The 27,621-nt window shown below is 35.6% G+C and overlaps 1 protein-coding gene across 1 annotated transcript; it reads right to left on the bottom strand.

Moving 5' to 3' along the window:
* Positions 1–3,444: 3,444 nt before the first annotated feature.
* Positions 3,445–25,827, bottom strand: ACADM (acyl-CoA dehydrogenase medium chain). Its single transcript, XM_019797170.2, has 12 exons — positions 25,674–25,827; positions 22,397–22,484; positions 20,162–20,259; positions 19,963–20,032; positions 19,272–19,372; positions 18,440–18,520; positions 16,208–16,338; positions 13,717–13,825; positions 9,206–9,346; positions 8,550–8,645; positions 5,230–5,478; positions 3,445–3,970 (listed from the first exon to the last, which is right to left on the bottom strand). The coding sequence occupies exons 1-12, from the start codon at positions 25,701–25,703 to the stop codon at positions 3,899–3,901; spliced, it is 1,266 nt and encodes a 421-aa protein (XP_019652729.2). The 5' UTR covers positions 25,704–25,827; the 3' UTR covers positions 3,445–3,898.
* Positions 25,828–27,621: the final 1,794 nt, after the last annotated feature.

Here is a 27,621-nt window from a genome sequence, read left to right as displayed (position 1 = left end):
TTAAAGTTTTATATCTATTAGCAAATTCTTTTAAGCATTTCTGATTGCCTATATATCTGTTCTTCAAATTCTCTCTTATATCAGTTTTAACATCTTATTAGTTCCCTCATTCATTAGTGAGTTAAATGAAATCTTCAAAACATGTTTTTTTTTTTTTTAAAAAAAGTGCTTCCTGTAGGATTTAATCTTCAGTCTCCAAAGACCTTTTGTAGTATTTGATCATGGGTAATGCATTCAAATAAATGGACATCATTCCAGAGGCCATATAAACAGCCATTTTTTAAATCCAGAGGAGTCTTGGAATGATCTCTACCTTTATATGCGAATTGGTGACTATGGCACATTCCTTAAATAGTCATTAAAATTGCCAGAAACATACCAGCTATGTTACAACCATCAATTCACAGATGTAGGCAACTAAGAATCATGTTTGTAGTCTAGGACTCTCCCCATGCTGACTGTAATGGCCCTAGCCAGTTTATGTAAGTCACGAGAAATCAAATACATAAATATTAAGTCTTATTCTATCATTGGATCAAAGAAGCAGAGAAAGCTAGGCTACAGAATGAGAAAAAATGAAACATGACAGTGAGAAGTAGAGTTGAAAGGTAGAAAAACAGTATTTCATGGATTTCTAAAGACTATTTGGGTCCTAGACACTTCCTAAAACTGACTCCATTCCTGCCCTTAGGATCCATGAGGCACTTCAATACACTCAAAAGACATTTGTTCACTTTTTTCATAAAGTAGCTTAAGTTCATTTGTGTTCTTTGCGACTAAAAAGTCTTATTTGATAGTTACAAAATTGCTTAATACTTATAATCAAGGGTACTTTAATAATTATTTTCATCATCATATGACTTTGGAATACATGTATATGTCTAGAAGCCTTATGTTTAGAATTCGTAGGTAAATTTTGGAGTTATGTATTGGAAGTTCAAATCTGCATTTGGAAAATATTCTATTTAACTTGTAATTTCTGTGTAATACTCTTAATTTTTTTCTTTTCAAATTTTTATATAAATTCTAATTAGTTAACATATAATATTGGTTTCAGTAGAATTTAGTGATTCATCACTTATGTACAACACCCAGTGTTCATCATAACAAATGCCCTTCTTAATATCCATCACCCATTTCACTCATCCCCCCCACCCACCTCCCTCCATCAACCCTCAGTTTGTTCTCTATCCTTAAGAGAGTCTCTTATGGTGTGCTTCCCATTATCTTTTTTTTTCCTTCCCATACATTCATCTGTTTCTTAAATTCCACATGAGTGAAATTGTATGGTATTTGTCTTTCTCTGACTTATTTAGCTTAGCATAATTTATACACTCTAGTTCCATCCACATCCTTGCAAATGGCAAGGTTTCATTCTTTTTTAATGGCTGAGTAATATTATATTGTATATATATACCACATCTTTATCCATTCATCTGTCGATGGACACTTGGGCTCTTTCCATAGTTTGGCTATTGTTGATAATACTGCTATAAACATCAGGGTGAACGTAGCCCTTTGAATCTCCATTTTTGTATCCTTGGGTAAATACCTAGTAATGTAATTGCTGGATTGTAGGGAAATTCTATTTTTAACTTTTTGAGGAAACTACATACTGTCGTCCACAGTGGCTGCACCAGTTTGCATTCCTACCAACAGTATTAAGAGGGTTGGTTCCCCTTTCTCTGTATCCTTGCCAACATCCGCTGTTTCCTGTGTTGTTAATTTTAGCCATTTTGACAGGTGTGCGGTGGTATCTCCACGGTTTTGATTTGCATCTCCCTGATGATTAGTGATGTTGAGAATCTTTTCATGTCTGTTAGCCATTTGGATGTTTTCTTTGGAGAAATATCTATCATGTCTTCTGCCCATTTCTTAATTGGATTATTTGTTTTTTGGGTATTGACTGGTGTCCTTATATGAAGAGAAAAACACCAGAGCTTTCTCTCACCATGCAAGTGCACAGACAAGAGGCCATGTGAGAACACAGTAAGAAGGTGGCACTTTACAAGCCAGGAAAAGAGCTCACCAGAAACCAACCTAGATGGCACCTTAATCTTAGACTTTGAGCCTCCAGAACTCTAAGAAACTAAATTGCTGTTTAGCCACCGACCCTGCAACATTTTATTATGGCAGCCTTAGCCCACTAACACAGGTAGGAAATTTTAGCCCCACCCTTGACCTCTGAGGAGATAAGGGCTGAAGATTCTCCATAAAAACTCTTGAATAAGAGATTCAGGAGTTTCCAGGTTGGGGAACACACTGAGGCATTAGGAGGGTGGTGCATTAAGAGAAGGTACGAAAGCTCTGTGTCTTCCCCTGTACATCTATCTGTTTCATTTGGCTGTTCCTCAGCTGTATCCTTTATAATAAACCAGTAAAGTATGTCAAGTGTTTTTCCTGAGTTCTGTGCACCATACTTGAAAATTACTGAATCTAAGAGTAGGCTCATGGAAACACCCAAATTTGTAGCTAAATTAGACAGAAATGTGAATAGCCTGGGGACCCAGGACTTGTGACTGGTACCCGAAGTGAGTGCTGTGTGGTGGGACTGAGCCCTTAAACCCGTGGAATCTGATGCTAACTATTTGGAGTTAATGTAAGAATAGGTTTGAACCAGACGCCGCTCAGTCGGTGTCAGAATCAAAATGGTGTCAGAAACAAAATGGTGTCAGAAACACCATTTAGTAGAACATAGTTTGGCAGTATTTGATGTTTAAGATTACAAAGAAATATTAAATTCACAAACTTTGTTTCTTACATTATCTTATATTTATATATTTTGAGAAGTCTAACAATATCATCTAGTGAAAAATGAGAAGATAACTTTATACAGTTCAAAATCAGAACATGACTTTTTTTCATCACAGTAAGTAAATTAAGCATACACTATTACATGAAGTAATCAAACTTCCTGGAAAGAATACAAACAGATATACTAATAGGCACTCAACAATTTTATTTCTTTTTATAATGTATGCACATGAAATGAGATTGTATACAATAGACCAAAGCCTACCCAGATACCAGGACTCATATAAAAATATTTTAAGGCAAATTTTATTGATTTATTTCTAAATAAGGCAAGTGAAATGTAGATTGAGTTAAACAAGATTTTCAATAACTTCTGGTCATTGTATGGTGAGAGAATATGAACATCAAATTTTTGAGTATTATTGTACAAAACTGCAAACAAATGCTTTTCAAATTGTAACAAAATGAATTCCCTCAATATAATACCATTAAGTCTATAAAGACACTAGCAAGTTATTTGATGGCATCCAAATCCTGTAACGCTTTCTCAATGTAAATTTTGGAACATTCTGAATACTTTTTTTTTTTTTTAAGATTTTATTTATTTATTCGACAGAGATAGAGACAGCAGCGAGAGAGGGAACATAGGCAGGGGGAGTGGGAGAGGAAGAGGCAGGCTCATAGCAAAGGAGGCTGACGTGGGGCTCGATCCCATAACGCCAGGATCACGCCCTGAGCCGAAGGCAGATGCTTAACCGCTGTGCCACCCAGGCGCCCCTGAATACTTTTATAAGCCCACTTTTCAAAAATGTCAGTGGAAAAATACTGAAATCCAAAGAACTTCTTGTTACTTTAAGTGGTTAACAAAACAAATGTACTTTTCTAGGTTAATGTAATTCAAGTACAGTAGTACTAAAGATAACACATCATTTTAATGAAATCTAATCTTTTTGAGTAAAAGCAAGTCACAAAGTTAAACAAAAGTGGAAAACTAGTACTAGCATCAGCTGCATGGGTTTTTGTAAGAGTACTTTTTTAAAGTTTTACCAGAAAAAATCTTAAAGCTCTTTCTCTTCTTTGGAGCTTAAACAGTAGACCGTGTTCTAATCACTCAACAATTAATCATGTTTCTATAGCTAGCTCTTTAATTTTTATACCTGCCAATGTGTTCACGGGCTATAATAAGTCTTTGAATTTGTGCTGTACCTTCATAAATCTGCAAGAAAAAAGAATATATGTAAGTGAAATATCTTCAGTACATAAATACTTCAACTTACTCAATATTTTGGACAGTATTATGAGCGCCATTGTAATACTAAATTGAATCAAACCACATATAGGGTCTATAATCTATAGAGATTCCAAAACCTGATTTTGTGAAACCATGAAAATACAATTTTCTGAAGATTAAATATAAAAAGTCATTTACCAAAATTTTGGAAGTCTCAAAAAATCAAAGGATATCAACATTTCAACAAGTTTGGGAAATCTAAAGTTTAATGTTGCAAAAATATTTGTCCAACTTTTCTGAACTGTTTTTAGCTAGTTGTAACCTTCAGTCATTTTCCATTTTTACTTTTACACCTGATTTTCTCTCTTGCTGATTAAGGAACAGAGTTGCTAAAGAAAAAGATGCTCGAAGGATTTGGTTTTAACTTAGACATTCCTAGTAGCAGTCCTTACTTCCAGTTTAAACCTCTAACCCTAGCAATTTGTTATATATAGTTCATCTTCTCAGATGAACTTCCATCAAATGGTTAGTACCACTTTATCACTGTCTCTTCATGTTGTTTTACTCCCAAATATGGTTTTAATTAATTAATACTTTAAGTGGTTAATATAACAAAACAAATGTACTTTATATTAATTAAGCAAGATTCAAAATTAAAAAAATAATAAAATAATTTATTTTTAATTGTTACTATTTATTTTATATTTTTAATAATTTATTTTAAATGATATGTATACTTTTAGGAGAACAAAGGGTGGATTACAATTAGCTAGGATGTTAAGACTCAAATATGGCTGATCCAGACATACAGGTACATGTCTGTGCCATTTATTTTGTTAGCCTGTGCTCTCTTAAGGTGTATACTTAAAGGTAACATTCTTCTGTGTTAATTAGTTTTACAAACCTCGGTTTACAACAATATATGATAGTTTGCTATTATTTTTAAGATTTTATTTATTTATTTAGAGAGAGCACATGAGGGGTGGGGAGGGGCAGAGGGAGAGGAAGAGAGAGAATCTCAAGTAGACTCCACGCCCTGCGTGAAGCCCAATACGGGGCTCGATCCCATGACCCTGAGATCATGACCTGAGCTAAAATCAGAATCGGACACTTAACTGAGCCACCCAGGCACCCCTATGACAGTTTATTATTCCTAATGGCATAAAATCCCTAAATAATTAGAAATCTGTCATCTATGAATATTCTTTTACCTAAAAAACAACAAAAATCATTTTTAACCTTACCTGATAGATCTTAGCATCCCTCATTAGTTTTTCTACAGGATATTCTGTATTAAATCCATTGCCTCCAAAAATCTGCACAGCATCAGTAGCTAACTGATTTGCAATATCTGCAGCAAATGCCTTTGCTATAGAGGCATAGTAGGTATTTCGGCGACCAGAATCAACCTCCCAAGCAGCTCTCTGGTAACTCAATCTAGCTATTTCAACTTTCATTGCCATTTCAGCCAGCAAAAATGATATTCCTTGGTGCTAGAATTAAAAAGAAAAAAGTTTAAGGATTATCTATTAACTATTTAAAAGTTTTTCTCCTATAACTTTTCTTTGAACTTTAAAACTAATTTTAGACTTAAAAAGTTACACTCTGCTTCCTCCAATGTTCACATATTACATAACCACAGTATACTGATCAAGAACAGGATATTAACATTACTACAGTATTATCAATGAAACTGTAAACTTTATTCAAATTTGGCCAAGTTTTCCACTAATGTCCTTTTTCTGTTCAAACATCCCATCCAAGATTTCAACTGTTATTTCTTCTTAATGTTCCCCAGGCTGTTAGATTCTTCAGTTTCTCCTAATCTTTTATGACCTTGGCACTGCCGAAGAATACTGAGTGGTTATTTTTTTTTGTAGAATGTCTTTCAATTCAGGTTTGTGTGATGTCTTCTCAGAGCTGGAATGAAGTTATGCATTTTTGGCAAAAATACCATAAAAACTACATGTATCCTCGTGGGTATCTGCTGGGAACTTTTTTTTTTTAAATGTATGTATGTATTTTTAAGTAAACTGTACACCCAACGTGGGGCCTGAACTCACAACTGCAAGATCAAGAGTTACATGCTCTACTGACTAAGCTAGCCAGACACTCCTGCTGCGACTTTTTAAAGAAAATTATTATAGATAGATACAGTGAAAAATAATGTGATACTGTATCAGATGCTGACAGAGGAAAGTAAGCACCATGACAAGGACAAACAAAAAATGCTTCTTATCCTCCCTCTAGAAGTTCATAAACAAAGAGGAGACATAAGACAAACACCTTCAATAAAAGACAGCAAGTCTTCTATCAGTTGTACAGCCAAAATATTATAGGATAGAAATACATTCACCATGTATTGGTAAGCGAAAATTTCAAATATATAGTATGGTTACAGCTTTGGAAAAATATATTCATGGAAAAAAAGAATACAGAGCAAAATGGTCACTCTAATTATTTCTGGACAATGGGATTATGGAGCAGTTTTATTACCTTATTTTACTTATGCTGTATCACATAAATTATTCTACAATGAACTCGGAATGGAACATATGCTTTAAAATAATACACACTAAAAGAAGGTCTTTAGGCATTTAGAAACAATATTAAAATTATTAAAAAGATGCTTTGTATCACAGGCAATATCAAAGTGGGTTTTGAAGACTAAGAGGTTATAAAAACCACGTAAGTTATGACTGTGTACAGACTAATATGCGCCAAAGGTCACATGAAACAAAAAACTGAGATGTTCAATTTCATATATTTACTGTACTTAAAAAAAACACACTACTTTAGAATGTGACAAGTTGCTTGAGAGTAGCAGGGTAATTATGTATTTTTTTATAATAATTTTTTATTATGTTATGTTAGTACATCATGGGGCAATTATGTCTTAAGAGGAGGCAATTATTAACCAATATAAATAATTCCTACATGGAACAAGGAGAGTAATATCCTCCTTTATTTCTGATTGTACCCATTCTTCTAAGCCAATGATTCTTTCAAGTTGTTTGTTTTCGTTTTCACTCTATTTTTTGAATAGGTAATACTTCCACCAGTTTGAAGTTCAAACTTTCCTCCTTCTATCATCCCTGCTGTCCCAACCCCATTTAATTCCCCTTCCTGGAGGTAACCAGATTAACTGCTTTTCATCTTCTCAGAGATATTACATACACGTATAAAGAAATACATCTATAGTCTCTCCCTTTTTTCCACATATGCTGGCCTACCATGTTGACGATTCTTCATTTTGCTTTGCTTATCAATAAATCTGAGTGCTTTCTATAGTAATACATGAAGAATTTCTTTATACTTTTTTATAGCTGCAAAATATTCCACTGAATGGATGATCCACATTTTGGTTGTTCCTATATTTGGCTGTTTCTACACAATGCTGAAATGAATTAAGTTATTGATATGTCATACTGCACATATGGGAGTAAACCTGAAACATGCATATGAAAAACAGGTGTAGAATAACCACTTTTGATATATAGTGCCAAAATGTGGTTCACAAAAGTTACAGTGAATTATAGTCCCACTGGCAATAAATAGAAGCACTCACATCACCACAGCTTTGGCAACCTGGTGTAAGATGTTCATGCTTCTCCCGTGAGATTTTGACGAAAAAATCCCAACGAGTCTCATTCAGCTTCTTTTTAGCCCATGCTTTTGAGAAATCCTGTGCTAAACACAGCTCAGAATCCCTGTAATGTCTCTGGCCCACCCACGACAGCTTTTCCTTTTGGTTTCTCTAACCCTGTCTGTAAGCTCTCACTTAGGGACTTAATCTTATACGGCTCTATATTATTTCTTAATATCTGTCTTAAGATATATATCCTATCTCCAAAGTAAGGTTAAAGGTTCCCTAGTAAGAGGCTATGCCAAACTTCTTTGCTGTTCTTGGAAATAGCACATGTCGTGTGCAAAAGGACAGACTTTTTAAGTGACTATCTGGGTTCAAATCTTGGTTTCATTATATATTAGGCAGACCTAATGTTTTATATGCAATAAATGGGACTAAGAGTTCCCACTCCACAGTAGCATGACAATTAAATGAGTTAATACATGTAAAACCCTAGAACAGTGCTTGGAACAGAGAAAGTATCCAATTATTAGTATTTTAATGTGGTAGGTGTTCATTTACTATTCATTGAATGGATGAAATAGAAGTCGATAGTGGAAATGCATTCTAAGTGCTAGGAGTATAAGGGTTACCAAAACAGAAATTCATAGCCTGTATGGCACTTACATTGAAATGAGAGAGTAAGGAGAGACTTATAATAAACAAACACATACATGATATAATGTTGAGTGGTAGTAAGAACTATGGAAAAAAACCCAAGTGGGATTAGTATATAGAATGTTGGGAGGTATTATTTTACATTGGATTATGAAGGTAGACTCATTAGTGAAATGAATGAGGAAGTGGATATTTGGGGGAGAAGAGTAAAGGTAAAGACAACCACAAAGGCCAGCGTGGCTGACAGAAGTCCACTGTAAAGACTCTGGATTTTAATCTGAGTGTAATCGGAACACAGCAAGTCAGTATTAAAATTACCTCTACGAGCAGCTTTCCAAAAGTTTTCCTCTCCAGGGCATACTTGGTAGCTTCATCCAAAGCTCTTTGTGCTAGTCCCACAGCACCAGCTGCTACCTAGTATTTTAACATTTTACAAAGCATAAGTTCATGTTGTCTTTAAAACACAGTTCAATGACTATTTGCCTAAAATTCCAAGTTAAGAATTATACAAAGAGAAGATGACCTATTACCTTCAGGCAACAAAATATTGGGGAATAACAAGCATTTCAATTTATATTTTTTATGAAATAAAGGCATTTGTGAGGCAGAGGATCATAGCCTAGAAAGTCATTCCTTCTGTTTAACAAGGGAAAGCTTCTTAGGGGAAATATTCCTAATGAGTAAGGGAAGAGGAAATAAGAACATATCAGCAGGAATGATTAAGTATGGACTGCCTCTCTGTAATTTTGTATTTGCTAAAATAATTTCTGTAACAGGCAGCAAGACAGTTGAAGAATTCTAAAAAATAAAGAAAAATGACAGTATCTCTCCATCCTTAATAAAAGTAGATATTAAAAAGGAAATACACACCAAAAAAGAGAAATATATACAAAATATACCACATTAAAATAAAACTACTCAACGTAATAAATAAAAGATCCTTTAAAGATTGTCAAGTCATTGATATTACTTACTGGAGGTCTGGTTTTATCAAAAGCTTGCATTGCAATTTTGAAACCAGCTCCCTCACCAATTAAAACATTTTCTTTAGGCACTCTCACATCCTCAAAGACAATTCCTCTTGTATCTGAACATCGCTGACCCATATTTAATTCCTAATAAGGAAAATAATATATATTAAGGAACATTTTTGAGCTAGCATGAAGTTTTTTTTTTTTTTAAGATTTTATTTATTTATTTGACAGAGAGAGAGACAGGCAGCGAGAGAGGGAACATAAGCAGGAGGGAGTGGGAGAGGAAGCAGGCTGCCAGCGGAGGAGGCTGATGTGGGGCTCAATCCCAGAACACTGGGATCACGCCCTGAGCTGAAGGCAGACGCTTAACGACTGAGCCACCCAGGCGCCCCGGTTTCCTGCAATTACCTAAAACAGGGGTCAACAAATGATGGCTTCTAATACCTGTTTTGTAAAGAAAGCTCTGTTGGACTAGAGTCAATACCTATTTGTATACATATCATCTATGGCTACTTTCTTGCTACAATAGCATAACTGAGTAGTTAGGGACAGAAATCTGTGGCCCTCAAAATCTAAAATAGTTATAAACTGGATCTTTACAAAGCAAGTTTGTTTTAGATGCCTAGTCTAAAACAATGTTTCACAAACTTTGAAACCAACAATAGTCTAAAGGTCTACATATATATATTACACTACAAAGACAGATTTCATGTTTGAAGGCTATCTTTTTTACCATGAATGTCAGGAAAAGCATTTAGCAAACATACTCTGATTTAGGATGCTTAATTTAGCTTAATGGAGCTAGCAAAGTAATGTACCAACTCTTTCTTAAAATCAGGTTTACTGAAGTGGAATTTACATACAGAAAAATTCACCCTCTTTACATATAAATCTCTAACAGGTTTGACAAATATATATGTGGAACCACTACCACAACCAAGATACAGAATATTTCAGCACCCCCAAAAACTCCCTTGTGCCCCTTTTAAGTCAATTCCTTTACTTTACTCCTAACCTGAAGCAACCACTGATCTGACTTTTGTCCATATAGTTTTTCCTTTTCCAGAATGTCATGTTAAGTAGAATGATAGTAATAAGTGCCTTCTGTGTCTAACTTTTCACTTAGCAGAGTGCTTTTAAGATCTATGTATACTGCTGCTGCTCAGTAATTTATTTCTTTTACTGCTGAGTAGTATTTACTATAGGGAGGCACCACTTATCCATTATCTGTTCACCACAGATAGACATTCTCTTCTTACTCCAGTTTTTAGAAATTATATAAAGTTGCTATAAATGTTTATGTATAGGCCTTTATTTTCATTTCTCTTGGATAAATACCTAGGAGTGCTGGGTATGTGGTAAGTGCACATTTAATTTTATAAGAAACTGCCAAAGTAGCTATATTCCCTCAACTTTTTATTTTGAAAATTTTTAAACCAACGGAAGAGCTATAAGGGTAATATAACAAATACCTACGTACCCTTTACTTCAATTCACCAAGTATCATTTTGTCACATTTGCTTTATTTCTGTGTTTTGTGTGTGTAACTATTAGCATTATTTGCTGAATTATTTGAGAGGAAGTGCAGATATGGTGACTCTTCTCCTTAAGGAAAAAAATTTTAATCTCGTTTTTAATCAACAGCGTGAGAAGCAGAGGAAATGGGAGGACAGAGTTGTAAACAAACTCTTTCACTTGCTTGCCTTAATCGTAATAGTCTGCTTCCAGGCTTGAATAAATAGTAAAATAATATACAGTTTTACCAAGAAAGAAACCAACATCTCTATAAGTCAATAAACTCTAGTGCCTTAGACCCTCACTCAATATAATGAGAAAACACTGTTTACAAAAATGGTTTACTCTAGGCTGTTTCCCAGACTCACTCCAAACACGGGAACATTTTTTTAAAAAGATTTTAAAGAGAGAGAGAGAGAGCACGAGCCTGTGCTCCTGCGAGTTGGGGGGAGGGGGGTAGAGGCAGAGAGAGAATCCCAAGCAGACTCCCAGCTGAGTGCAGAGCTGGTTGGGCTCAATCCCAGGACCCTGAGATCATGACGTAAGTTGAAACCAAGAGTCTGATGCTCAACTGACTGAGCCACCCAGGTGCCCCAAACACTAAAACATTTAAACCAAAATGCTTCCTGTACTCCTCTCAAGCCAGATTTCTAAAACACAAAAAACATTTTTAAAAACATCAAATTTCACAAATCTAAAAAATGCCCATATATTTAAAAAAATATTTAAGGAGGTTTAAATATATACAGTATAATTATCTGTCTCTCACTAGAAAGTAAGCTCCCAAGGGCAGGGATTTTTGTCTGTATTGATCTATATGATATCCCCAATACCAGAATACTGCCTAGTATATAGGATGAACTTAGAAATAAGTATTTATTGAATTAGAGATATTTTTTAAGTGAGAAAATTGGGAAAAAAGAGACTAGAAATAACATGATAAAATCACAAATGGGTTTACTCCCAAAAAGAGTATAAGCTGTTAGGTCCTTTATACTTTTCAGAGATGGCCATAAATTTAGCCTTAAGTTTTCCAGCAACCATCCCTAAAAAGGAAACATGAATAGAACATAAATAAAAACAGATCATTTGCTTGGAAGAAGCACATCCATTCTTACAACTTTTATTTTGTTATATACAACAACCTTACTATAATTTCACTGGTGAAGTACAGTCTACCTTTAATATCTACTCTTAAAAGAGAATATAGAAAAATAGGGTTAAAAGCCACATTGGGCAAGTTCCTAGGATACTTTAGTAGTAATCTCAATTTCACCTCTAAGTTTGTAACATTGGGTAAAGCATTTACTTGGATCTTTCAACATTCAGTAAACAAACTGAAACGTGTACATCTTCTACCTTTAATATTCTGTGACCTCAAAGAGAAGTTACCCCTCTTTCATATTCTAGTAAATGCTTCCATTTTCAAGAGGCTTGAGTACAACACAGGGATTCCGATGGCTTTTAATAAAACGGGATTATATGAATACACATGACTGGTGTAGAACTTTGCAAGTTGGTCAATTCACATTAGCCTTTCCAGGTCAGGTTATGCCACCCGTAGTCTAGTATCTCACATCTCTCCAGATAATCTGTCCCATTCCCCATCTGGGAGGAAGAAAATTTATTCATGTAACCTTTGTTAACTATTAATAAACTTCCATAATTTCTCCTTTCCCTTCAATAGAGACATCATTTGGTCATTAATAGGTTTTCTGTTTTATAAATTCATTTTTGTAAAGAAGAGTTTTACAGTTCTAAAATTGAGTCTCCTCTTCCTAGTCTCAAAGTTATAATCTTAATCCTATTTCCTTAGATCTCACTAAAATGACTTTAATGACTTCATTTCTTCTTTCTTTGATTTGCTAAATTTTAAACTCTTCTCTTTAAATGCTAGCGCTAAATTATTTCCACACATTCACTTTACCACCATTCTCAAATATGTTACCTTTTCTTATTTTTTTTTTTTTAAAGATTTTATTTATTTATTTGACAGAGATAGAGACAGCCAGCGAGAGAGGGAACNTGCTAAATTATTTCCACACATTCACTTTACCACCATTCTCAAATATGTTACCTTATTTTTTTTTTTTAAAGATTTTATTTATTTATTTGACAGAGATAGAGACAGCCAGCGAGAGAGGGAACACAAGCAGGGGGAGTGGGAGAGGAAGAAGCAGGCTCATAGCAGAGGAGCCTGATGTGGGGCTCGAACCCATAACGCCGGGATCACGCCCTGAGCTGAAGGCAGACGCTTAACTGCTGTGCCACCCAGGCGCCCCTACCTTTTCTTATTTAAATAAAATTTCTCCCCTTCCCACATTCAAGGTTCTTTACCATTCCCATACTTTCCTCAGGCATGGATTTTTCTCTTACTGTTGTTATACGATCTGGGGTATTGTTTTAATCAATACAATGGGCATAATGCCGGTTATCCTACCTAACAGGCTGTTGTGAGGAAGGAAAAAGAGTGGGAAAGTCTTCTGAAATATCTAAGACTCTATTATTGGGCAGGACATGTAAATGACAGCTAGATTTCTGCTTCATTATCCCTCACAGCTGTTTATTAGCATTCTTTACAGACTGGCACCATGAACAACCACTTTTTCAAATAATGAATCAAAAGGATTATTCTCAACTTAAAATCTTCAGCTGTAATAAATAGACTATTTCACCTAATATCAAAACATAGCTTTATTTTTAGGGATGGGTTAAATAGGTGATGGGGATTCAGGAGTGCACCTGTCTTGATGAGCACAGTGCGATGTATGGAAGTGCTGAATGCTATAATGCACACCTGAAACTAATATAACACTGTATGATAACTGAATTAAAATAAAAACTTAAAAGAAAGAAACAAGGGAAAAAAGGCTTTATTTTTACTGCAACTTACTACAAAGAAAATGTTTTCAATAAAGGAAACTGAAGTAGTAATTTTGAAATTTATAGTTAAAATAGTATTTGAGGACTTAATCACTGATAAATATACACTTTACCTTTCTTCCAATCTGCACTCCTGGGGTATCTGCTTCCACAATAAATCCAGTAAAGGCTCTATTAGCAGGAGCCTTTGGATCCGGATCAGAACGAGCCAATAAGAAATACCTAATATATATATATATAATATAGATATTATGACAAAGATAATGACATCAACAGATAACACGTGGTGATGGCTATCTCATTTAACCCTCCCAACAATCCTGTTGTTGCGAGAATCCTGAGAATTATTACTCTCCCGTTTTCCAGATGAGGAAATAAAGAATCTGAGGCTCAAAAGCTTGCCCAAGTCCCATTCTTATGATGTGGCAGAACTAATATTTTAACCCAGGTCTACTTCTTAACTAACCTGGTATTTACATTTTTTTTAGGAGTCTGAGTTGTAAGTAAAAATTCCTCATATCAAAATTATACAATATAAAAAGAAAAGTACATGCCATATTGGAAATGGCATTTTTTTTCTTTCCCAAAACTATGATTCTTTAAAGAACAAGCTATCTGGAAAAGGACAACAAATAGGGCTGCCTGTGAAAGGAATAATATATAAGATAACGACCCCTATATTCTGCCTATTGTCCTCTTTTTGCAGCCAAATCAGTGTTTTTTGTTATAGTTGCATTACTATGAATATTTGCTAGGTTTTTCTCTCCAGAACTTTTCCCAGATAGATTTTAAAATGAAACAGGAGGTATGCAAAAACACTGAACTGTAACCCATGTTCTAAATAGGAGAATTTTTAAAAAATTCCTTAAACAATAAATTATTTTCTATGCTTAACACAAATAAATTATCATTCACTCTACAATTTTACTTGATAATAGTAAAAAATAGTAAAAATTGTTTTCTAGTTTCATATATTACCTAATTTGTTTTACTACATGGGAGTTATACTTAATGAGTTCTTAAAATTATGAAAACTTCTAATTGCACTGTTAGATTTCTCTCAACTTGCTAAATTTTAATAGTTTCTTCATTTTTCTATTACTTTCTCATATTATGATGACTGACTTAAAGATAACGATCTAGCCTTCCTTAAAACTGGATAGTCATGAAGGGGTTGATAGGTATGTTTAAAATAAACAATTTCCTGGTAGGCTCAATCCCAGGAATAATGCTTTACCTGCCAGAAAACCGCACTGCAGAGCACAAATATATATTGAATCGGAACTTCTGCAGACAAGGAGGGACAGCCCATTTAGCTCATTATTCCAATCACAAGAGAATCCTTGTCCTAGGAAGTCTCTATACACTTGCAGTGATGGATAAATACATTATTCTCCATGACAACTCAACACACATTGGACAGCACTGTTGTTGGAAAGCTTGTTCTTATGTTGAGCTATAGTCTACACTTTTCTAACTCTGACCCATTAATTCTAAACTGGCTTCCAGAAGCAAATGTACAAGCCCGCTCTTGTTCCTGTGGAACATTATTTCAAAACTTCCAAAATAACCAAACAATTCCTTTACTCTTCACAGGACATGTTTTCTAGACTCCTCCTAATGAAGGATACTTACTTGCTTCTGAATTTATTCCATTTTGTCAATGCATGTCTTAAAATGTGTTATACAGAACTATTACCACTTCTTCCCTCGTTTGCGCTATACTTCTATCATTTCAGTAAGAAATTACATTACCTTCTTAAAGACAGTATATCACACTGATTCCTACTGAATCTAGAGGTATACATTTTACTTTCTTCTTCTTTTTTACCGTTACACAAATAATGGTATAAATAAGTTCTTCAACATTTTATATTTATGCAAGTGATTTTATGATCCTTTGTTGAACTTGATGTCATTACGTCTGGACCTTTAGATTTTACTAAAGTAATATTCTGTCTTCTCTAAAAGATAATTTGAGTTTCAAGACTGTCTTTGCCTGTTGTTCAGAATCAGGGAAGTGTACTATACCAATGGTTTTCCTTTTTCCTCAGTCTTCAGGGAACAGTTCCAAGGAGATGATAGTATAGGGTATAGACAGTGGAGACAGTAGGCCAAGTAGATGGATCCACATTCAACCAGAGCAGGTGGTTTTGTTTTATTTTCTTTTACAAATTAAACTTCTCAAAAGTTAATTTGAAGAAATAATTCAGGGCTTAAACATAGTTTTTAAAAATAACTGAACTCTTTATGATCTTTTATGGACATTCCAGTTCCGTGAATAAAACTTACCTTATCTTTTTTTTTTTTTTTTAAGATTTTATTTATTTATTTGACAGAGACCATGCACGATCCAGTGCATAAGCAGGGGGAATGAGAGAGGGAGCAGCAGGCTCCCCACTGCGCAGGGAGCCTGACGCGGGGCTTGACACCAGGATCCTGGGAGCATGACCTGAGCCGGAGGCAGGTGCTTAACCCACTGAGCCACCCCAGGCATCCCTAAAACTTACCTTAATTGTGGTGTTTTAATAATAAAGGAGAGAAGGAAGATTCTGATATGAAGTAATTAACAAGCAATATACAGAGATGTTTTAAACAACATACCAATTAGCTTTTCCTCCATTGGTTATCCACATCTTCTGACCATTAATAATATACTCATCTCCTTTCCTTTCTGCTTTGGTTTTTATACCAGCTACATCAGAGCCAGCTACAGGTTCTGTTACACAGTAAGCCTTAAGTATATGGAAACAATAAAAATAATTTAAATTTTAATTTTATGAATGTTTATTTTATTTTTTTTAAAGATTTTATTTATTTGACAGAGAGAGAGACAGCCAGCGAGAGAGGGAACACAAGCAGGGGGAGTGGGAGAGGAAGAAGCAGGCTCCCAGCGGAGGAGCCTGATGCAGGGCTCGATCCCAGAATGCTGGGATCACGCCCTGAGCCGAAGGCAGACGCTTAACGACTGCGCCACCCAGGCGCCCCTAAATTATGAATGTTTAGAACCAGGAGTATATTTTATTTTTTAAGCCAGTATTCTAAATATTTTTAAATGTCTAAAAATAGAATGTTCTCAGAGAATCAAATAAGCTACTCAAATGTAGAAACATTTAATATATAATTTAAAACCAGATGTAGGATATCAATAAACCATATCAATTAAAACGTTAGATATCTTCAACCAAGTTAAATTCATTCACACATAATCATTCATTCAAATGTTTATTTAGTATCTACTACGTACCAGGCTATGACCAGGAGATGGAAAAACCAGAGATAAAAGACATCCTATCTTCAAGATTTCCACAACAGTGGAGATGAGTACTAACTATATTGTAATTACATATCTAAGTACTAAAGTCATACACAATGGTCTTGTGAAACTAGGTTAGCTTTAGGGTGTCAGGAAAAGCTTCCTAAAGGTGATGCTCACATCAAGTCTCAAAAAGAAAAAGCAATTCTTTGGGGACAAAGAAGGAATGTGTATTCCAGGCAGAATAACATATGCAAATGATACTGAGATAAATGCAGGGTTACCCAGCATTTGTAATTCCAAAGTAGCAGAGTTCCATACATGTAAATTCCGTGCATGTAAGGGAATTGACTATTTTCATTTTTACTCTTGACTTCCTATTTTGGATACATATACTGCTATTATGCATTAGAAGGGGGAAAATGTATAGTAAGCTTTTATTAATTCAGAAGTTAGAATAACTTATGGACTACAGTACATTTTTTTTTATATATACTGAAGGTATTGATAACAGACAAAAAATGTTTAAAATACCCGAACGTGTTAAAGGCTTTTATCTTAGAAATACCTATTTTTAAGCAATAATTATAAATATTCTTATCAGTGGATTGAGGTAGGTTCTCCTAAGCATCTCTACGCTAAAATTTTTTAACCTATTTCTAGGTATTATATATGCTACAGGAAAACAATCTAAATGTGTCACACTTTCTTAGACAATATTGAGAATTAACCTACCAAACTCATTTGTTGAAAAGTTACCAATTAACTAAGAAATCTGTATAAATGTTTTTATTAAGCTGTTTGTCTAAAATTTAGGTACCTAAAATAAGAAACCTTGATTTTTAACTATTACTTTCTACTCTTTCAGACCAATTTTCACAATTAGTTCAAAACAAAAACAATTTATTGTATTTTGGTATCACAATCACACCCTAACTTGAAATCTGTTCAACTGATAAAAGAAGTCAAAATCCTTATGTAAAAACACTTTCAGAATAGATCCTCAGTGTGTGTGTGTGTGTATGTATATATATATATGTATATATATATATATATATATTTTTTAAGTAGGCTCCATGCCCAACATGGGGCTTGAACTCATGATCCTGAGATCAAGAGCCACCTGCTCTACTGAATAAGCCAGGAGGGGGCCCCTATAACTATCTTTTTAAAATCCAATTTAAATATTTTGTTGAGTAGTGCTCAGGGAATTAAATAAAATCTGTTAACTATTGTTCCCAAGTCACTCATTCAACAAATAGAATGATAACTTTTCAGTCACATTAATTTCTTATTAGTTCAAAAGACTACCAGTTCAAACACCTACTGTGATACACTCAATCTGAACTTCCTGACACAATCACTCAGGTCTTAAACTGCAGAGTGCTCCATTAAATAGCAAATATTTCTTCCTTGGAAATAAGCTAGGAGATTATGACATTTGTCTGGTACCCCAGAAACACCATGATACCTAAATATGTTGCTAACTTTTGTCTTCACGTGTTATAGCCCAGTGTACACATTTGTACTGAAAGAAGAAAGAGCACCCTTGTTTCCAAGCAGCAGCTGCACATACTCACACACATCAATGGCTCCTCAGTCAGCCTCCCCAAATACTTCTTTTGTTGTTGGTCATTTCCAGCAATAAGAAGAGGCATTTGCTACCAAAGAAAAGTGACATTGGAAAAAGCAAGATATTTTTATTAGGTATATAAATTCAGAGATACTATAATTCAAAACAAGAGAACTACTTTCTCCCAAGGGGTAAGTCCAAAGAACTGGCCTTTATTCTTCCTTTAAGAGAGCTAAAACCATGAGGAAATAAATCTGGGAATCCAGTATTTTCAAAAATTAAGTTATATAGGACTTGTTGGTAATATGTAAACATCCACTGTAGTAACACGCACAAAGAATTAAATTTTGGACAAATGATGTGGTATATATGGTCAGGCCTCTTAAGAATTGCTCACTAAATTCAGCACTGCCCGCAGCCATCCTGATCCTTCTCTCCTGAATGCTAGTTTTTGGCCTTGCCCTTACCTAAGAACTGCCACTGAAGTAGCAGCCAAAGTATACAGTTTCCCTACAAGGACAGCAAGGACTCCAATTACTAGAGACAACAGGAACAGAATGATCAATTTAGGCAATAAGAACTCTAGGCTTCACTGTAGAATCTTGTGTTCCTTTTATTTATTTTTAAAAGATTTTATTTATTTGACAGAGAGAGAGAGAGCATAAGCAGGCAGAGGGAGATCATGACTGGAGCTGAAGGCAGACGCTTAACCGACTGAGCCACCCAGGCGCCCCTCTTGCGTTCTTTTTAAAGAAAATTGTGTTGCACCAACTAACCTAACCTAGCAGTACTGTCTCATTAATGGCTCACATAGGCAATTAATTTTCTAAGAAACTTACCCCCAAAGAATTTGCTTCAATAGCAGTCTGAACCCCCGTACATCCATAAGCCAATTCTTCAGTAATTAAACAAGCATCAAAAGTTCCAAGTCCAAGACCTCCTATAGTATCAAAATGTTTTAAGATCCCATTATAATATGTAGTATATCTCATTAGAAATAAAGGTGAACTATTTTAATTAACAAGAAACTAAAAAAGTGTTCTGGTTAATACAGTAATAAATTATACTTCTCTAAAATAAGTTTTAAATATTTCAAAAAATTTTCTATTTGGAATCTGGACCTGTCTTCCTGTTTCAATTTGATTTTGTAAAAATTTTTGATTTAACTGTGCTGAAACTTTGACTCTTTCACCTGAAGGAGTGACAATCTCACACACAAAAAGTCTTAACAAAATGTAAAGTCAAGGTAGAATCAAAACGTAACAAACTGACTAACTCTAAAGAGAAATTAACATCAAGGATGAAGTTAAGGTTGAAACAAGCTTTAAAGGAAAAATGCCTCCAAGTGTTAATACAAGGCTTCTAAAAATAGGCAAACACTGAAGTCTGAACAGAAGGATAAAGGTAGAAAGCCCTTTATCATAAATGACTTATAAAAATGGTAGTTAATATTTGAAAGAATGAGTAGGGTTTTACCATTTTCCTTGTTCATATGCACTGCAAGGATTAAAAATTATTTTAAAAGCTTACCACAATTCTCTGGAATGTGTGTATTCATTAAACCAAGTTCCCATGCTCTTTTAATTAGGGGGACAGGGTACTAAAAGGAAAGAAAAAGTAAAAAAAAATAAAAAAGAAAAACCAATTATATTAAAATCTACATAGTTCAATTATATAATCTTATAAAAAATGTAAAAAAATTTTTTCCCCTTAAAATGCATATACCTACCTCGCCAGTTTTATCATATTCTGCGGCAACTGGGATTATTTCTTCCCTGGCAAATTTACGAGCAGTAGCTTGAAACTCTTTCTGCTGTTCAGTGAGCTCTAAGAGAAAGTCATTTAGAAAACATTAAACCAAGATAATGAGCTGAGGAAAAAGTCCTATGGAATCAGTACGTGAAACTTATAATGGAGTCTTTAACTTCTGATTAACCAGAAAGTCCAAAAATAAACCACAAAGACCACCATACACTTTTGGACTAGCAAGATTTCACTGTACAATATAAATAAACTTATGTCAATACAAGTACCAAAGGAGGTAGGTAAGATTTCTAGCTTTTACAAATGAGTAACAGACATAAACTTGTTTTTTTCTTCCAATTGGTGAGAGTAAAAAAAAATTGCTTTTACTTGTTATTAGTTCCTAAGGAGATTTATCAAATGTTTAGTAATACTGAAATGAAACTAAATATAAGACACTCCCTGATCTCAAAAAGTGACCGGTCTAACTAGGGAGATGAGACATGCCCAGTGACCATAAACCAATAAAACTTATAGCCAAATATCATATAAGAATAACAATACTATAATTTTACTCTTCCTTTAAACTCAGCTAATTTAAGGTTATAAATTAGCACAAAGCAACTGGTAAAAGTGGTGGGAGGGTTTCTCAAAAGTTAACAGTAACATAAAACTCTAATTCTATTACATAAAATACAAGGTGCAGTTGTTATAAAACTAATGTAATGAATACGGTGGCTGGACTGAGGACAGGTGCAGATCACTTGTATTTTTTCAAATCCACACTATCATAGGGTTTTAACGTGGTCAGGTCCAACATCAAAGGATAGGTAAGATTTAAAAGAGTTTTAGGGTATTTTGGGTAAGAACAATGGGAACAAAAGCAAAGAGATAAGAATGAGCAATCATACTCAACACTGTAATAATCATTTGTATAGGGATGTGAGAAATAAAACGTAAAAGGTATCTCCACTTTAAAACAGCCAGATAAAACTGCTCACAGATGTTATCCCTTGTCCTTTACTTAAGCTTTACAACCTCCCTCCTCAACACCTGTATCTATCTCATCCTGTTACTCAACAAACCACCAGATTTCTCCTGCTGCTTTCTTACTACTAAATATGAATCTGTATGTGACAAACTGAAACTAAATAGCAATTATATCTAATCTATGTTAATAACACAATAAGAAAAAATCCAATGCCCCAAGCTGTTATCCTCACATGGCCTAAAATTTTCCATTTAATTCTCTTTAAAAAAACTGTAAAGAAGCTAACAATCTTAAAAAATAAGATACAAAAAAAAGATAGCCCTAGAGAGCTTTTAGTTTGTCATTTGTATCTGGGTATGAGTTAATTATCTGACCTGCCTTGTAACTATTTTCTGAGACCAAGAAACCAGAGAAAATGGATTTTTAACTAAAGGAAAGGTAATAATTTTGAAGCAAGAAGCACTTCAGGAGGCAATAGATGCTAAAAATAGGGATTATTATTTTATTTTTTTTTGCTCAGGATCTCATTTTAGAGAGCAAAAAGGAAAGGAGATCTTATTCCTTTTCCTTCCAATACCACATGACTCCTTGATCCCAGAACTTTAAACCCTATCCATTAGTACCAAAACTGCAGTTCAGATATGTTAGGGTCAAAACAGGCTTTGGCTTATTAGCAGGTGTATCTAAGTGTTCAAAACATATTTTTTGCACTCAAATTTTTTTTTTTTTTAAAGATTTTATTTATTTGACACAGAGACAGCCAGTGAGAGAGACAGCCAGTGAGAGAGAGACAAGCAGATGGAGTGGGAGAGGAAGAAGCAGGCTCCCAGTGGAGGAGCCTGATGTGGGGCTCGATCCCACAATGCCGGGATCATGCCCTGAGCCTAAGGCAGACGCTTAATGACTGAGCCACCCAGGCGCCCCTGCACTCAAATTTCTAACTTGAAGACTGTACGTATCAGTAAATTTGTTATTTATTTTAGGGTTACATACTTAGGAAAAAGGGCACAGATATTTATGTCTGCTGCTAACACAGATCTCTACATAGGATATTATGCGGAAATAAAAAAGATCAGGAAGAATGGGTGTGACTGGAAATCTGTGGATGGTAATTGGTTCTATTCACTGGCAGATGATTTGTAAATATATTCCAGACAAATACATACACAGTGCAATATAAATGTATATATATAACAAATATGTTTAAAGTCAAAAGAACAAAAAATATACCAAAATTAAATCCCAATCTTGGTTCATGGTGTAGGGCAGCTTTTGTATGTTGTGATCTCCAGTTAAAACGAGAAAGACTTTTTAGGACCTGTAAAGGACAATTTTATTAAAATAAATTTGATAAATTAAACATCAAATAAGAGAATACTGGCAATTACAAGTGAGTACAGCAACTTGTTTGACTTTACTCAAGAGCATAGTTTTTAAGTCATTACTTAAATGCCTTCAACAATTTCTATATTAAATAAGCCAAGTACTAGATGTGTGAACACTTACTACAAAGGAAATTTTTTTTTTAAAGCAATGAAAATAACACTAATCAGCAGTATTTGTATTACTCAAGTAGAGTGTCTCCAAGACAAACAATAGTCGGGGGTAGTACCACACTTAGGACTGCTATTCTGGAAATCTCACCTACAAGCTTTAGGACACTCATGATTGAGAAGTTGGGGTGGGGGCAAAAATAGGACGGTATAGTACTGTGTTCAAGAGTTCCCTAGTCTATCAACTTTGATACTCTGTCCCTGTGACTCTCACAGGTATGCCTCTGGCAATCTTCCCCTTGTAGGATTCTCTTTTCTATGATACCTCACTTTATTTAACAAAACAAATTAGCCTAAAACTATGTTCTATATTTTCTGCTGTTGTCTATAGGCTTTCTTAGAACATTCTAAGACAGTGGTCAGCACACTATGGCAGGCACCAGTTTTGTAAATAAAATTTCACTGGAACACCATATTGTCTATTGCTGCTTTTCCAGCAGAGTTGTACAGTTGCCAGAAACCATGCGGTTCACAAAGCTGAAAATATTTACCGTCCCTTTACGAAAGTTTGCCAACCCTGTTCTAAACAATTGCTATGCTACATTTCTTAACATCTGCAATATACTCCTGTTTCTTCAAAAAGATATATAAAAAAGTATAATCAGATATATATTGTTCTTTTGCAATCTATTGTTATACTCATGACAGTTTAATGTACACAAAAGTAACCATTTGCATTTATTAAAATTAATGGAAACCATACTGTAACTCCTTCCTATGTTTGAGGAAAACAAAATCACAGTTTATACTTCAAAGGATTTGATGGAAATATCCCTATGCAATTCTAATATTCCTAAGAAAAGAAACTGAACAATATACCAGAAGATCAAGAACCAAACTTATGTTTTTTGAAAACCATAAAAAGAAACTGTCCATTTTGTAGATGACAACTTCAGCTTATACAGAGAATCACCTACATTTAAAGTGACAATAAAGATTGTCAAATATCTCAAATAGCTCTTTCAAAATAACACTTTATACAATTGTGAAAAAAATAACCAGAGTATGAAAATTCATCTTTTCTTTGCAATTTTCATTACATTTATTTTGGAAGTAAAACATGGTTTCTGTAATCCTCATTGTTCAGTCATCATAGACCAAACCTATACTGGTTTACAGTCACATTCCACATATTAATTCACTGAATCTCCAAGTCAAGCCTAGGATTAAAACACTATTTTTATTCCTATTTTGCATATGAAGAAACTGAGGGTCGGAAAGTTCAAGCAAAATTGGCCGAGGACACTCTGATATTAGGTAGTGGAACCAGGATTCTAATTCTAACATTTACTATAGAGAAGCCATACTATCAACCACCTTGTTATACTGCTCTTTCAATTTCAGTCTCCTAATTGGTCATTACATTCAATAAAGAAAAACATTCCACAAAAATCAGACCAAAAATCTTGGCTCTTCTAAATCTGTGTTTAGACACCAGTGCACAAAAATCAGACCTCACAAAACAGGTAAAATAGTCTGCCGAGACTTTAAATAGGGAATTATTAGTGGATTTAAAATAATTTATAAAAAGTTCACATATTTTTCAGGAAAATGTTATATAAAACAAAATACAAAAGTAGCTACAGCCCAGGAACAATCCCCATATATTTGCTAATGATATATAATGTTAGCCATTTAGAGAGGTGGCTCGGTAGACACGAAATATAGAAATAGATTATTTGGACTTAGAATGGCTTAATTTAAGTCTAGACTCCACAAGTATTTTAAAGACCTTGGGCCAATTACAAACTTACTGTAGCTTCTTTTCAAATCTAGAAAATGAGGCTTTTCCTACTGGATAATTTGTCGAGATGATTAAAATAAGTCTTGGAGGCATAATGCCATATAAATATTGATTTTTTTACTTTGGGCTATCTGCTAAGAACAAGCCGATTCCAAATCTCCAAAAGACAGCGTCTTCAATCAAGCCTCAATTCTGCAATAATAGCACAATTATAATCAAACGCTTCTGTGTATTTCTTAGGAACATAAGAATCTTACATTTTATGGGAGTGTCAAGAAGAGATACAGAGGTGGTGTTAAGTTTTCTGGATCAGGTTCTTCTACATTTTTCCTTGGAGAGATTTGGAAATCGAGTCTTTTTTTTTTTTTCCCCCTGGTGTCAGAGTTAAAATTCAACATCTTTAAAATCCCCAATTTCTGCCTTCAGGGCCCCTCAACTTGTGTATCAATAATAAATATTGGGCAAGAATCCATTAGAATTCTTATAAATTCTAAAACTTCTACTCTTTTTGGCCAAGAACATGCATTTCTCAACTCAATTATAAATGACATTTAAATGGCAGTCTTGTGTTAATACACCGATAATATTTAAGATAAAGAGCATCTAAGCGAGATAAGTCAGAATCTGTGAGCCACAAGACGAGTATAGACAAACTTCGAGCAAAATTCTGCGGTTCTTCTTTTTGCTTTGTAATGTACGGAACATAAGCGTTCTCCTCCATAGTCCAAAACCAAAAGCGTATTATACATATTAAGTATCCCAAGAAGCAGCAGCTTCATTTTCCTTTTCCTGGTAACTTTGCAGGCACCCAAGATAATGTCTGAAATCTACACTTTCTAGCATATATCAATTGCACGACGAAATTTACTTTACGATTTCTTCTTGGGCTGGAGATAGAAAGCCAGTAGTTTTCTCAAAAACATACTGCAAAAACAAGGACTTCGCTCGTTCTGAGATCTCCGCCCAATTCAGAGACAGTTTCACGTTCGGGAAAGGGTGAGATTTCTGGGGGAAATATTTGGAAAGTTCCCGGGCCAGAGGGAGGGGAAAAAAAAGGACATTCTGAAAGTGACTGCCGCCTATATTGGTACGGGGGGGGTCCCCCCACCCCAGGACAGCACCTATTTTCATCCCATGCTATCCTCCCTCCCACCCCCTCCAACACCACAACCTTCATTTCCCACCCCCACCGAGCCTTGCTCTCTCTCACCCCATAGCTACGCCTAAACACCGCAGCCATGTTGACTCGCGGTCCGGGTACTCAGTCTCTAATTCACCGCGCCGCGCCGACACTGTCAAGGTCCTCCCTGGCGCTAGGCGCGAGACCCGTCCGGCCCCGCCCACACCCTGGTCCCACCCACGGCGTGGATGGGGCTGGGGAAGGAGGGGGAGCCGTTTGCACCGAAAGGGGGCGGAAGGGGAAAAGGATGGTGGGAAGGTCGTGCGTGCGCGATGTAGTGGGACGCCTCTTCGGCAGCGTCCGAACGACCTTGGGCGGGTGGGGGAGGGGACTCTAACGATCTGGGGCCTAAGGGGTCCCGAGAAGGGGTGATCCACGAAAAGGCGTTTCCCTCGAGTCCTGAATTTACACGACGCGACTTCTCGAGGGCAGCGGAGGGCTGTGCAGAGAACGGTCCCGGATTCGCGTTCCGTGGCTGGAGCCAGAGGGCGGGCAGGCGCCGCGGGAGGGGGAGCGGGCGGCGCGGGGCCAGCTGGGAATCTAGGTGAGAGGGCGCAGCGAGGGACCTCTGCGCGGTGTGAGCCAACGCCTGGCGGAGAGATAACTCCCTTGCCCGCCGCCTTGACAGCTGTCTGGGAAACTGGTCAGACCCACGTCGTTTCTGCTTTAAGTAACCAAAGTACACTTTACTATTAGACTCTGGTTCGAAGACCAAAGGATGTGCTGTACTTCAGAAAACAGGAGAATTGAATCTCTTAGGTAAAGTTGACCTTTTCTAATACTCCCAAGGCTATTTATTACTACCCACGTGTGTGGTTGTGCAGTGTCCTTGGAAATAAGATGAACCTATCAAAGCTCCTGGTTCAGCGAATGAATGTCGGAAGTGAATGTTCGCCTGAAGAATTCTACTTAAAGTCACTGTCTCTTCCAGTTAGACCCTGAGTTCAGAGACGGAAGTTGTAGCGTTAACAGTGCTGGCGGGATTTATAAAGCTGTGCAGGTTTGGATAGCATTTTGTGAAAGCTAGTAAGAGCCCCAGAGCAAGGGGAATGTAATGTTCCCCATAATTCCCAGGACTTTTCTTTTTTTTTCTTTCTTTTTGAAAAGATTTTATTTATTTTTTTGACAGAGCACAAGCAGGGGGAGCCCCGGGAGAGGGAGAAGGGGAAGCTGGCTCCCTGCCTGGCGGGGTGTGGGGCTTGATCCCCGGATGTGGGATCATGATCCCAGCCTAAGGCAGACGCTTAACCTTAATCCAGTGCGCCACCCAGGTGGAACTAGGATTTTTCATTTTTATCTCTACCATGCTGGTTTAGGCTCTCATCACTCACCACTACATCTTGTTAACTTGCTAAATAATCTTTTTTGCCTGGTAAAGGCCGGCCATGATCTCGTTCTAATTTAGCTTTTTCATTCCTATATCCTGTTATTGTAGTTTCCTACAGGAACCTTCCATTTTGTCCTCTGGGGATTTATAATGTATTTATTGAGACTGGGCATAAGGCAGAATGTTAATTATGTGCCAAATTCAAAGTCGAAGTACCAGGCAAATTCGGAAAAGGGAGAACACAGTTTGTCCTGGAGTCATTAAGAAAGCCTTCTAAGAGGGCTTGAAGTAAAACACAAAGTGGACTGTTAAAGATGGGTAGGATTTAGTGGGGGAAAAAAAAGATGTGTAGGATTTGACTAATGCACCCTTAATTTTTTCAATTTTATTCTGAACGTTTTAAACACAAGGAGGATGAACAAAAAATACAAAATCACCCTTAAATGCCCATCACATAGATTTAAAAATTGTTATTGTCCACTCATATGGAATTTAAGAAAGAAAACAGATGAACATAGGGAAAAAATTATTATTGTCTTATTTATGTGTGTGTGTTTGGTGTCATTTTGTTTTTGTCAGAACCCTAAGTTGAAACATTAAGATACTTCACTTCCCAATACTTAGCTGTACATCTCCTGTGAGGACATTGTC

This window comes from Ailuropoda melanoleuca, chromosome 2 (genome assembly GCF_002007445.2).
Source record: "Ailuropoda melanoleuca isolate Jingjing chromosome 2, ASM200744v2, whole genome shotgun sequence".
Taxonomy (NCBI): Eukaryota; Metazoa; Chordata; class Mammalia; order Carnivora; family Ursidae; genus Ailuropoda; species Ailuropoda melanoleuca.
This window is presented reverse-complemented; position numbering and strand designations above follow the sequence as displayed.